A 14,178-nucleotide genomic window follows, 5' to 3' on the forward strand; every position below is an offset into this window, starting at 1 on the left:
TATGAGCCTGCAGTGCGGCCTTGTGGACAAGAAGGCCAATGGTATGCTGGGGTGCCCTACAGAGTGTGGCCTGCAGGTTGAGGGAGGTTATCCTCACCATCCTCTGCTCAGGTAAGAACCTGTGTGTGTGTGTACCTATGCAACCTGCATACATGTGTGTATGAGAAGTTGGGAGTGTGTGCATGTGTCTGTGTGTCTGTGTATTGTATGGACTTATGCCTTTATATGTAGGTGCACAAAGGTGCATATATATCCACAGAGAAACACAGGTGCACGTGAACAAATACACACATGTGGAACACAATACACAGACATCTATGGGTACCTACTGCATATGTCTGCATACTCGCATGCCATGCATATGCACGTGTATACACAATACATGTGTGTTAATTCACATGCATCATGGGCAGGGATGTACACAGAATATGCACATGCCAATATAAACACACACATGACCATGTATGATACATGAACACAGACCTATATGCAGACCTAACTGTAACCTTCAATGAGAAATGTAACCAAATCATACAACTGCTTAAGACTCCTGTAACATCCTGACTCCCTACAACAGCTCCTTCGTTGCGCTTGTTTTTTACCTATTAATGGCTATTTTACAAAAAAGGCTTTGGGTTTTCTATTTCGGTGATAAGAAGATAACATGGTGTGATTGATTTGAGGTGCTCATGAGAATTCTACTTCTTTTTTAACCATAACATAACCTACTACTCTTGTGAATAGTGGTCAATATAGCATTTAAGTTCATTTCTTAGAGTTTATTTATAACTGCCATGATCATCTACTTCCACTCCACAATAAAGTCAGGCCTCTGTCTTGCAGGACACAGCTGTAGGTTCTTTATTACCTGGGACTGACACACCTGTCCAGCAGCTGTCACACAGCTAAGCTGCAAGTGTATGTCCACTGTACTTGGGACTCGAATACAAATCTGCATCCAGACCACCTTAATGTAATGCAGATTTGAACTTGGTCTAAAGTTACGACATGTCTTCAACCAACATTTCTTTTGGGCTGTTTTTCTTGTAACTCTAAAACTGATGAGTTTTTGAAAACGCAAATGAAAAAAAAAAAGTCTCCTTTTGCTTTATTTAATTCATCCTTGATGAGTATTTACTGCCTGTGTTTGCAGGCTTTTTAACTTCTTTAACCACAATGACTTCCCACTTTACTGGAATAGCTGCAGTTATTGCAAATCGTGCACTCCTTTGTTTGACTCACACGGCTGAGGCTGTCAGTAGGATCAGGAGCTGGATAGTGCACTTGGTGACCAGGCTGGAGTGCTGAGCTTCCACTCTTTCTTACCACTGTTTTTCCATAAAGAACAGCTGACTGACTTGAAGGGAATCTTTCATTTTGGACACAAAAACCCTGACCCAACAAACAGCAGAAATGTAAATAGAAAAAAAAATAGCCTAGGAAGTGGTGTGTCAATGGGATATTGTTCTTTCCTCTGAGTTCACAGGCTAAATTAATCGTATCACTTCAGGGCAGAAGTGAAACACCCTCATTACATCAATCCCACGCAGAAAAGAAGCCACGTGTCTTGACTTACTGGCACAACTGATAGGGCTCAGCACGTGGCTTACATGAAAGTTATTGTGTAACAGAGCAGGACAATGAGCCATTAATTGCATTCTGCTGTACATGGCCCTGAGAGCATTTTCATGTGTTGTGTCTTCATGAATGTATGTATTTTGCCCTAAAATGGAAAGGGGAAAGGCCATGAGGTGAGGTTCAGCATCTTACACTCAGTGGCCAAACACAGCAGCATCTCTAGCCAGCTGCTATCCCCTGTGTGTTTATTTCTGCTGATTTCTGGTCCGATTGGTACCAGACTCCCAACAGCCTCCATAAAATGCCTGCACTGTATGGTATGATTCAGTTAACAGTAAAAACTCTACTGTGCTTTTCTGGGGGGGAAATATTTCCTAGATGGCAAGAAGAAAGCATAAACCTGAATTCTGAACTTCAGACATGAGGCTACATAAACTTACCAGGAGGAGGAGGTGCAGCTCTCATAGGGTAAGACTGAGCTTGAGACCTGCTGGAATGCCCTCTGCTCTGAGAAAGGTTACGCCTAGTAGGACCTGAAGGAAATGACAGCAGTCCGTTACTCTTTCATGATTACATTAATTAGGTAAGGTCTTCCGGCTGCAAGGCTGCTCCTCTATGGCCAGAGAGGCTGATCTTCAGGAATAATGCATGTAATGCCTGCAGTGTTATCTGCATTGTGCTAAAGCTTCAGGTGCAACAAGGATGACTTGTAGGCGTTTTCTCCCTTTTGCAGCCCAGTTCAGCCATAGGATATAAAGCAAAGGTGTCTTGAGACTACAGAAAATGGGCCCCCAAAGACCATTAGCTTTAGGACTTATTTTAGCAACCACTGACAGCTGGCACAGCAGTACTTAACTTCTGACTTCTGATCAGCAGTTTCTCTGCACATGTAAGTACATTTTTTTCCACTTCTAAGACTTCAAATCCTCTGAGTGCTGGAAGCTTCCAAGTGCACAATCAGTACGAGAAAAAGGTAAAACATAAAACTCAGACAGTGGTACGTGTGCAGTTCGGTCTCTGGTGATGCACAGAAGTTACTTCCTTTCTGCATCGGCACAACTGTAGGAACGGCAGGAGCCCAGAGCAGTGAGAAAGATTCATCTGCAAAATGCCTGGTTAGCTGTGCTCTCTGTGCTACGTCACCAGTAAGAACCCAGATTGATTTTGACAGAGGGAAAAGAATCGCAGGCACTTCAGAAGCAGCTGTTATAAATGGAAAGTAATAAGTATCAAAAAAACTAGAGCAGTAAGGAAATCTGTCGTATCATTATGATCTATAACTTGGATCTTATTTCCAGTGTTAAAGAGAAACAATAAAGAAAATGTTGAGGCAAGAGGCAAGCAAGGGGAGAAAGCTAGACTCAACCATTCTCTGAGTTCCTAAATCATCACTCATTTCTAATGGAAAAACATACGTACGGGAATTCTTTGGCAGCCCCGGTCCAATGCTGATCTGCAGCACTTTATTGCTTGGTTTGAGAATGGCTATATCTCCTTGGCCTTGCATGAATTGCACTTGTCGAGAACCAGCACTGCTCCATGGCCCCCAGCTCTCCTTTTTCAGCTTCACTTCTAGCCTAGTATAAGCACATACAAGCAAGAGAAGGAAATAAACTAAACAACAAAATGATACAAAGCAACTGTGTGTCACATCAGGACAATGATGCTTGGCAGTAAATAACTTACAGATATAAAAAGAAGTTCAGACTAAGAACCTGTATTTAATGAGTCAATAGCCTGACATAAAACAATTAAACTGCTTTTTTTTCATCTCTCCTTGTGTTTTTCTTTACTCAAATAATGTTTTAGCTTTCCTGGTAAAGGAAGGAAGTTTAAGATATTCGGGAGCAGACAAGAGAGTATAGTGAGCATTGATGTAAAACGTGCAAGACTCTGAGCAACAGATGTGTCCACCATAAAACAGATTCAGGCACTGCCTCTTCATAAGACTGTACTGGAGCAAGCTAATTAGTGCTCCGTTCCTAAACATCCTAAGCATGCTTCTGTATATGCTATTAGGTGACTAACACATGCTTTGTGTACATAACTGGGGAGTGAAATTTTTGCACTCACACTCATCTGTATATTTGCACATGCATTCCTATTTCCCAGTATTTCCATACTGTCTGCTCCGTAATGCAATCAGATAATTATAGCTATAATGATAAAATGGATGGGTTGCCCAGAAAAGCTTTGGATGCCCAACCCTGGAGATGTTCAAGGCCAGGCTGATCCCTGGGCAACCCAATCCAGTGGGTCCACCCCTGCCCACAACAGGGACATGGAACTTGGTGGGCTTTCACATCCCTTCCAACCCAGGCCATTCTGTGATTCTAGCAAGCTACAAAAATCATGGTTTAGTGTTGGCAAGGTGCCACAAATAAATTCTATTATACTTTACACACAAAATAGTCAGGTACTGGCTTGGGATACCCACCCAGTGCATAGCAGTACATGCTACAGGAATGTTCCAAACTTCAGTTGTCTTCCTCTGCCCCTTCAAACTACAATAACCCTCTCAACTTTTATCATTTCTGCATACAAATCCAAGTCCTTCTGCTGCTCATTTGCTTCACGGGTAAGAGTATTAACAGCTCTGACAGCACAGAGGTGCTCTGTGGCAGGCCAAAGTTGCAGACCCTTGAGCCTGAAGTGTGTTCAACAGAATGAAAGCAACTCATCAGTGCACACAGACAGTGGAAAATGGCAGCCAGCCCAGGTACAATCCTAACCTATGACACCATGATGTGCTAAAACAAAGTCCAGGTCACTTGTGTTTTTACAGTGTGCTGCCTCTTCTGAATCAAAGCAGTGTCAGGAGCTCTGCAAGCAGCGTTCATTTGTCCTGTCAGTGAGAGCAAAGATGACTGAAAAAACAAAACTCACGTATTGCTGAATTTCAGAGGTAGTTTTCCTTGTGTTTTCTCTTCATATCGTTTGGATAAGAGGCTTAAAAACTCAGTTTTGAAGACTGATTCCAGCAAGCTATCATATTCCTGTTCATGTAGAATGAAAATGTCATCCTGCATCGTGCTGAAAAGAAATTGGAACATTTACCATTCAGAGTACAACTTTACCAGCAAATACAGCCAATATTATAATGAGACTTGCAAGAACACATGGTTAACTTGAAACAAGATAAGGAAGTCGAAGCTGCATTAATAGCAGAGTCTTGCTTTCTGAGAACACCTTTTTTTGATCAGCTGGTAGTTGACTACCTGAAGATATTCATAGAATCACAGAATCACAGAATCACAGAATTATAGGGGTTGGAAGGGACCTCTAGAGATCATCGAGTCCAACCCCCCTGCCAAAGCAGGCTCCCTACACCACGTCGCACAGGTAGGTGCCCAGGCGGCTCTTGAATATCTCCAGAGAAGGAGACTCCACCACCTCCCTGGGCAGCCTGTTCCAGTGCTCCGTCACCCTCACCGTAAAGAAGTTCTTGCGCACATTCGTGCGGAACTTCCTATGCTGGAGTTTCAGCCCATTGCCCCTAGTCCTGTCCCCACGCACTACTGAAAAGAGACCAGCCTCGCCACTATGGCTCCCACACCTCAGGTATTTATAAACCTGGATCAAGTCCCCTCTCAGCCTTCTTTTCTCAAGGCTAAACAGGCCCAGTTCCCTAAGTCTCTCCTCATAGGGGAGATGCTCCAGGCCCTTCACCATCTTTGTGGCCCTCCGCTGGACTCTTTCCAAGAGATCCCTGTCTTTTTTGTACTGGGGAGCCCAGAACTGGACACAGTATTCCAGATGAGGCCTCACCAGGGCAGAGTAGAGGGGGAGGATCACCTCCCTTGACCTGCTGGCCACGCTCTTTTTAATGCACCCCAGAATGCCATTGGCCTTTTTGGCTACAAGGGCACACTGCTGGCTCATGGCCAACCTGTTGTCCACCAGGACGCCCAGGTCCCTCTCAGCAGAGCTCCTCTCCAGCAGGTCTTCCCCCAACCTGTACTGGTGTATGCAATTATTTCTACCTAGGTGCAAGACTCTACACTTGCTTATGTTAAACCTCATCCGGTTTCTTACTGCCCAGCTCTCCATCCTGTCCAGGTCTCTCTGAATGGCCGCACAGCCTTCAGGTGTGTCAGTCAATCCTCCCAGCTTCGTGTCATCAGCAAACTTGCTGAGGGTGGCCACTATCCCCTCATCAAGGTCATTGATGAAGATGTTGAACAAGACTGGACCCAGCACAGACCCCTGGGGGACACCACTAGTCACAGGCCTTCAGTCAGACACCGCACCGCCAACGACAACCCTCTGCACTCTGCCAGTCAGCCAATTCTCGATCCACTTCACCGTCCACTCATCTATCCCATACTTCCTCAGCTTTGTTATAAGGATGTCATGGGGGACCGTATCAAAAGCCTTACTGAAATCAAGGTAGACTACATCTACCGCTCTCCCCCCGTCCACCCAGCGAGTGACATCTTCATAAAAGGCCACCAGGTTGGTCGAGCACGACCTCCCCTTGGTGAACCCATGCTGAGTACTCCTGATAACCTCCTTTACTCCCAGTTGCCTGGAGATGGCATCCAGCACAAGCTGTTCCATCACCTTCCCTAGGACAGAGGTGAGGCTGACTGGCCTATAATTACCCGGGTCATCCTTCTTGCCCTTTTTGAAGACCGGGATGACATTGGCCATCCTCCAGTCTTCAGGCACCTCCCCAGTTCTCCAAGACCTTTGAAAAATTACAGAGAGCGGCTTAGCAATAACCTCCACCAGCTCTCAGCACCCGCGGGTGCACCCCATCAGGTCCCGTGGATTTATGGACATTAATGTTTCCTAAGCACTCACGGACCACCTCTTCCCTGACTAAAGGGAAATCTCCCATTCCCCAGATTCTCTCATCAACCACCGGGGGCTGGGATTCCTGGGGGAGAGCCCTTTCACTAAAAACAGAGGCAAAGAAGGCGTTCAGTATTTCCTTCTTCTCAGCATCCCCCGTTACCAGAACACCCCCCTCACTTGGTATGGGGCCCACATTCTCCCTAGCCTTCCTTTTGCTGTTAACGTACTTAAAAAACCCTTTTTTATTATCCTTTATCTCCTTAGCTAGATTCAGCTCCAGGTGGGCTTTAGCCTTCCTGGTCGCATCTCGGCAGTCCCTGACTACATTCTTATATTGTTCCCAAGTGGCCAGACCCTTTTTCCACATATCGTGTACTTTCTTCTTTCTGCGGAGCTTGCACATGAGTTCCTTACTCATCCACACAGGTCTCCTGGCACCTTTTCCTGACTTCTTAGTTACAGGGACGCACCGATCCTGAGCCTGGAAGAGGAGCCATTTGAATGCTAACCAGCTCTCACAGGCCCCCTTGCCTTCTAGCACCCTGGCCCACGGGATGGCCCCAAGTAAGTCCTGGAGGAGATCAAAGTTGGCTCATATTAGCTCAATATTCAGATTCCCTTTTGTGATACAGGAAAGATACTTGGCCATTTTACAGTAATCACTGTACCATAAGAACGTGCCACGTTAAAGTCACAGGTAAAGTCCATCTCTCCAATAATGCCAAAATTTGGGATTAGAGATGAACTGGAAGGTCTCTAACCATAAGGGAAGTCTGAAACCCAAAGCAAGCAGCTCCTGAATGAATGCTCTGAACTCTCCATTGTCTTTAGCTTGAAGTGGTTACACAGCATAGAGGTCCAACATGCTGGGATCCACTGCCATCACTGGGCTGACTTAGAGAAAAAGCTGCAAACCATTTCTGCCCTCCCAGCCCCCACAGCTCCTCTGAGTTTTAGCCAGGCTCACTGTTATTCCAGCATGCTTGTATTTTGTCTGTACACGTATCAGTTTTCCTTTTAAGAGCATGTTGCCACAGTTCCTGGCTGTAACTACGTTGATGCCTTTCTGCACCCTCTCTCAAAGAAGGTATAAACAAAGCTTTCCAAAGAAAACCAAAGCTTGGATATGGAGGTTTGGGCTTGTTGCTCTTTATTTTGTTTTTAACAGTTTTGAGGTTTGGTGCATTTTTTTAACATGTCTCTGCAAAACAGTTTCACTTTTTGCAGCCATGCCCACCCCTCCCTACCTCCTTACCCCACCACTTGAACAGCCTATCAGGAGCCATAAAATACTCTGGTTCTGCTTGCTGACTCCTCAGTAAACTACCTGTGCTCTGAAGCTGGCTGCTGTCCCATAAGCCGCACCCACGGAACCAGGTCACTGCATGGGAGACAAGAAAAAGGGGCCCTTCCCTTCCTCCCATCCCTTTCTGGCAGATTCATTTCTGGCTTCCCTTGCTTTTCAAGGTCTGAGCTCCAATCCCCATGCAGCCACCCGAGCACCAGTGCCAGGCACGATGCTGTCAGCAAATGGAGTACAAACCATTTAAAAACCACTGGATATTGTTAAATAGTTGAGACAGAAAATGCATGGCTCCTTCTCACGGTTTTTCAGATCACTACAGGGTGTCTGACCTCAAAGCTCCTCTGCTGCTTCATCAGCTCACTTAGTCAACTTAACACTTGCTCTAAGCCTGGACTAAATCTACTCCTGTGGACATGAAAACATCTGTGAGATGATCACAGGATTTTTCTTTTTTTTTTTTTCAGAGAAGAAAGCTGAAAACAGGAAAAAGAAAAAGAAAGCAAGTCACAAACCTGGCCAGCAAGCTCTAAGAGTCACAACTGAGGAAGAAGTTGCCAGTACTATTTCTAGCAGCATTATTCACAGCTGCCGATTCAAAAAAAAAACAAACCCAAACCTACAATTGTTACTCTAAAAAGCAATTTACAGCAAGGCTGCCATTACTGCACATATTCACTGCAAGCAGCCAACCCCCCTATTGCAGCACGCTCCAAAGCTCATCTCATGTGAATCTGAAATTAACCATGTTAGTTCATGCTACGGATTTGCTTCCAATCTCATCTTCACCTGCAGTTGGTAACATCAGAAAATACAATTTAATCAGTGATTTATTTCAATACATCAGACGTCACCCACCAAGCGGAAAAAAGAACCATCTGTTTGCACTTCTTTCCAGAGATCTGAAAGGTTTAGCTGGATTCAGACTTAGTGCTTCTTCATAGTTTTCACTCTTTTTTCCCCTAACAACAGTACACTGCAAACTTGGTAACACCAAAAGGTAAATTAAGCCTCACACAGAAGGAATTAAAGGATGTTTAAGCTAAGGAAGTTTCAATTTCCCATCACAGTCTGTCTGCCCTCGTCACTGATTTCCGATCCTAATTACCTAGCAATTATCACTTGGAGCATGCTCTCTCCTTTTCCTCACACAGCTGGGTTGCCTCACTGCTCAGTAAATACAAAGGTGGTGAAATAAGAAAGTTTTCTGACCGTCCTTTTTCACGGAGCTACTGAAGCCTATGAATCCCTCCAGGTATTGTGAGTACCTATTTCCTTTATATCACTGTTAGAAATGCTCCAGACTGTCAGGTATGAAAATACAGTTCTGAGATGAATGCTGTGTCATATTAAAAATGGGTAGTGGTACAAGTTCACCCAACTTCTTACTCTGAAATCTTTACAATTGTATAGGAAAGAGTGTATGAAACTACAAGTGAATTACCTACTTACTATTCAAAATAGCAATAAGAAACATAAGTAAGTAAAGTAAAATCATGACCTTTGCTACCATCAAGCAAATCTAGAGCTTTAGCGAGGTTCTGAAGGAGATGTGTAAGAAAAACCCAAGCCCTACAGTATTACCCAGCCAGCTGTCCTATTTTTTGCTCACTTGGCAAAGAGTCTGACTTTATAATACTGTTGGGATATCCTGTGTCACTGCTTATCAGATGAATTGTAAAGCTCAGTAATTTACTGTTTCTAAAAACATCAGCAAATTTCCACGAATAGTGGTCATACTCAATATGCTGAACAAATTCCAAACTGGGCAGCTGCACTTTAAAGTGCAGTTCCTTCAGTAATTTAAGCTGTAATGTAGTGTTACCTGCTCTAAGCATATGTCAATACTGCTGAATATTCTGCCTTTCTTGGGTATAGGTGTATCTATCCAGTCTTACCTCAGTGTATTGTGCATGAGTTTCTAGAGAGAAATATAGATAACAGTGCAAGAATCCAGTTACCCTCTGCCCCCTTCCATTTAAAATATATTCTATCCACTACTCTAATGAAAACATAGTGTTGCTGGAAATAAAAACCTTAACTAAACTCTGGAGTTCTGAGAACGAAAGAGAAATAATGCAACTTGTTTTGAACCTGGCCTCTGAAGAACTATTTTTTTTTCCCCAAAAATACAGATTTGGTCATACTTGTACTACTTGAAAGATTCCTTCTGGTCTTATTCATTGAAGACTTAAATATTGTGAGCTCTAACTCTTGTCACTGACCCAAGATAGCTCAGATTTGAGTGAAGCAGCCACTTCTGTAGCCAGAATACTGAGTAACTGCGTTAATAGTGTTGAGTTATTCCTCCAGTAAGATCCACTTTGAAATCAGCCCATCCTAATATGAAGACTGCTCCCTTGTTCCCATCATTATTTTTGGGGGGGTGATACCTGAACAGCTTGACCCTTCGTAATTCTGCTTCTGCTCTTCGTGTATATAAAGATGGCTTTGGCAACGAAATGAAATACGTGAACTAAGTTTAAAACATGATTAGACATAATGTAACATAATAGACATAAAGCAAGTTTCTTCCAAAGTATGCAAATTTGGTTTTGCTTCAAAATGTTCTGTGGAACTTATTTACATCTGAGAAAAGTGCAACAGTCTTCACTAACTTGGCTGGCAAGCTGTGCTATTTAGCTGACTCAATGCAGCTCTGCATTTGGAATGCTACGAGCCCAGCTTGGGTGTCTGGCTACAGCCTGGTTAGCATTTATCGCTGGTAGATGGGGAGGGGGAACAGAATAAGCCCCACATGCTCCATGATGAGATAGCTTTGGAACTGCTCTGAAAGCTGGATGCTTACAAGTCCATGGGGCTGGATGGGTTGCACCCTGGAGTGCTGAGGGAGTTGGTGGATGTGGTTGCCAAACCACTCTCCATCATTTTTTGGCACTCTTGGCTGACTGGGGATGTCCTGGTGGATTGGAGGCTGGCAAACGTGACACCCACCTTCAAAAAGGGCTGGAAAGATTATTCTGGTAGCTACAGGCCCATCAGTCTCACCTCAGTGTCCAGGAAGGTTATGGAATAACCTCAGGAACCATCATGGACCAATTAAAGGTCAGCCAAGGGATCAGGCCTAGTCAGCATGGCTTTACAAACAGTAGATCCTGTCTGACAAACCTGATTTCATTTTATGACAAGGTGACCTGCTCAGTGGATGAGGTCTTTTCCAACCTGAGTAATTCTATGATTCTATGATTTACACAGTCCCAACCTGGAGCACTAAACAGACAGATTCTACTCTAACCTAGATCTCCCGAAGCTGCTATACTTCACAGAATACATTTTGGGTTATGCTTAATTTAAGTGAACTACTTTAATAAGCAAATGTTCATTAACATAAACACCTATTACTGCAGCATTAAGGCTGGGAATGAAAATAAGTCCAGCTTTTTGTTTACAGGAGTTGAGAAATACGCTTATGAAATACACTCTTCATCAATCAACATATTTCACGCTATTCTACACAAATTTCTCTGTCAGAGGAAAGCCGTGTTCAATACACTGACCTGAGAGAAACAGAAAGAATTCTCTCCACTTCCATCCTTCTCTTTAAGACTTCCTTCACTTGGCCTTTCTCTGGACCCTGCTTTACCTTTTCACGCCCAATAAGGTATATGCACTTTGGAGTGAGGACAAGATCTCGCTTCACAGTCTGAAACACAAAAACATTTGAAAATACACAACTGTGCAGCAACTGATGCTCTAATGTCACAGCGCTGTTTCAAAGGTATCAGTAATGTGATTTGGGCCAAGTCTTTGGTTTGAGCTGGGGAGTGGGAAGGAAACGCTTGATTTACTGACATGCATAACCCCAGAATCAAGACTGCATCGTATTGTTTTAAATAATAGCTTTTTTCCCTTCAATTTCCTTATAGAGAAATTCCTATCATTTCCTAACAGCTCCTGCCCAGCAAGTCCCACTTGTCATAAGAGAAGTTTGAAAACAGCAACGTGTTCAGAGCAAGAGGGTGGGCTGCTTCCCAGTGTCTTCTTAGGTCAAAGATTTATTTAACAAGCTGCCAACCAAGAATTCATTGGCACATGGGGAGTTTCTGTTAATTGGTGGTAAAGACATCAGTATAGCACCCTAGCAGAACTCATCAATAGTGGGTATCATTCTATAACCTACCTTAAATCGCCTATCGTATTTAGTTACAGTGTCTGCGAAATCGATCTTCTCCCGTTTGCCCACAAACTGGCGCAGCTCTGGGTGGTCCTCCATGCCTATGTAATCTCCCACAAAGTTCCTGTTAATGCTGTTCCGCCTTCTCTCTTTCTTGTTCAGCAACAGATCCGATGCTTAAATACAAAAAATAAACACTGATTAGTAAAACTTGTTAAAATGGGCACCAGGCAGTCCAAGAAAGTCAGGCATGCTGAAGAGCCAAACCTCATCAATGGTACCTTAGGTTTCCAATACAGGCTCCCCAGGGAGGTGGTTGAGTCACCATCCCTGGATGTGTTTAAAAACAGTTTGGATGTGGTGCTCAGGGACATGATTTAGTGGAGGGTTTTTAGTTAGGGCAGTATGGTCAGGTTGTAGTCCGAGACAGCCAGCACAGCTTCAGCAGGTAAAGGTCATGCTTAACCAATCTTGTGGCCTTCTATGATGGAGTGACAGCATTGGTTGATGAAGGGAAGGTGATCGATTTTATTTACCTGGACTTGAGCAAGGCCTTTGATATGGTGCCCCACCACATCCTCATCTCCAAATTGGAGGGATGTGGGTTTGATGGGTGGACCATTCAATGGATAAGAAACTGGTTTGAAAGGCTGCAGATAGAGGGTGGTGGTCAATGGCTCTATGTCTGGGTGGAGGCCGGTAACGAGCGGTGTCCCCCAGGGGTCTGTCTTGGGACCGGTACTCTTTAACATCTTTATCAATGACATTGATGATGGAACTGAGTGCACCCTCAGCAGGTTTGCTGACAACACCAAGCTGAGTGGTGCAGTTGACACAGAAGAAGGAAGGGATGTCATTCAGAGGGACCAAGACAGACTTGAAAGGTGGGCCCGGGTGATCCTAATGAGGTTCAACACAGCAAAGTGCAAGGTTTTGCACTTGGGCCGGAAGAACCCCAGGCACCTGTACAGGCTGGGAGGAGTTGTCCTTGAGAGCAGCTCGGCAGAGAAGGACCTGGGGGTCCTGATGGATGAGAGACTCAACATGAGCCAGCAGTGCGCTCTGGCGGCTCGGAAGGGAAATGGGATCCTGGGCTCCATCAGGAGAGGGGTGGTCAGCAGGGATAGGGAGGTGATTGTCCCTCTTTACTCTGCTCTTGTGAGGCCCCATCTGGAGTACTGTGTCCAGGTGTGGAGCCCTCAGAACAAGAAGGACATAGAGATTTTGGAAAGGGTCCAGAGGAGGGCCACGAAGATGATCAGGGGGCTGGAGCACCTCCCCTATGAAGACAGGTTGAGGGAGCTGGGCTTGTTCAGCCTGGAGAAAAGAAGGCTGCGGGGTGACCTCATTGCAGCCTTTCAGTACCTGAAAGGTACCTATAAACAGGAGGGGAGTAAACTCTTTGAAAGGGATGATAATAGCAGGACAAGGGGAAATGGATTTAAGCTAAAAGAGAGAAGATTTAGGTTGGATGTTAGGGGGAAGTTCTTTACTAGGAGAGTGGTGAGGTCTTGGAACAGGCTGCCCAGGGAGCTTGTGGATGACCTGTCTCTGGAGGTGTTCAAGGCCAGGTTGGATGGGGCCCTGGACAGCCTGGTCTAGTAAACGTGGAAGTTTGCTGGCCCTGCCAGGCAGGGGGGGTTGGAGCTTCATGATCCTTGAGGTCCCTTCCAACCCAGGTCATTTTGTGATTCTGTGATTGGACTCAATGACCTTGAAATTCTTTTCCAACCTGAGCAATTCTATGATCATATGAACACAAGTTAGAGCTTACCTTCTTCTCTCATTTGTACGTATTTTTTCCTGGCCGCATACTTCCTCCATGCTTTCTGGATGGCCCTGGCATATCCATCATACTTCCTCTCCCTCATCTCTTCTAACAAGAAAAGCTACACAAAAAGACAGCAAGGTAAGTCAAAAATTTTACAAGAAATTTTTTCAGGAAGAAACTTTACATTCAAGTTTCATATGAATTTCACTCCATTTCCAAGCTGGTTCTTCTACTACAACCAAGCAGTCTTGCAAAAGAAACCATCTGTGCAAGGTAAAATACAGTGTGCTGTCATTCTCTTACAACTTTCTTATTTCTCTGTACTTAATAGTGTTGAGTCCCTTGGCAACATTTTTCCTTAGCAGTGATGTCTGTAGGCTGGCTGTGGAATATATAACTATGATCATACATGAACGCTTCAACTTCCAGAGTCAGGCCAGAGAAGAAGACAACCTTCCTCTGGTAACATGATAATGCTAGTAAGACCCTGAAACTCATGGCCAACCTTGGCTCAATTATCCTGCCACACCTACTGTACAGTGCAGATTTGGTGTCTTTTGATTTCCAGCTACTTGGAACACTGAAAGGTGG

At 44.5% G+C, this 14,178-nt stretch overlaps 1 protein-coding gene across 1 annotated transcript in view; it reads right to left on the minus strand.

Moving 5' to 3' along the window:
- Positions 1-14,178, minus strand: part of MYO1E (myosin IE) — an 84,076-nt gene that overhangs the window by 3,825 nt on the left and 66,073 nt on the right. The window contains 6 exon segments of the mRNA XM_072345869.1: positions 2,019-2,111; positions 2,998-3,155; positions 4,465-4,611; positions 11,200-11,345; positions 11,823-11,992; positions 13,591-13,705. Of these exon segments, the coding sequence (XP_072201970.1) occupies positions 2,019-2,111; positions 2,998-3,155; positions 4,465-4,611; positions 11,200-11,345; positions 11,823-11,992; positions 13,591-13,705 (829 nt within the window).

The sequence above is a fragment of the Excalfactoria chinensis genome, chromosome 10 (assembly GCF_039878825.1).
Source record: "Excalfactoria chinensis isolate bCotChi1 chromosome 10, bCotChi1.hap2, whole genome shotgun sequence".
NCBI classification, from domain to species: domain Eukaryota; kingdom Metazoa; phylum Chordata; class Aves; order Galliformes; family Phasianidae; genus Excalfactoria; species Excalfactoria chinensis.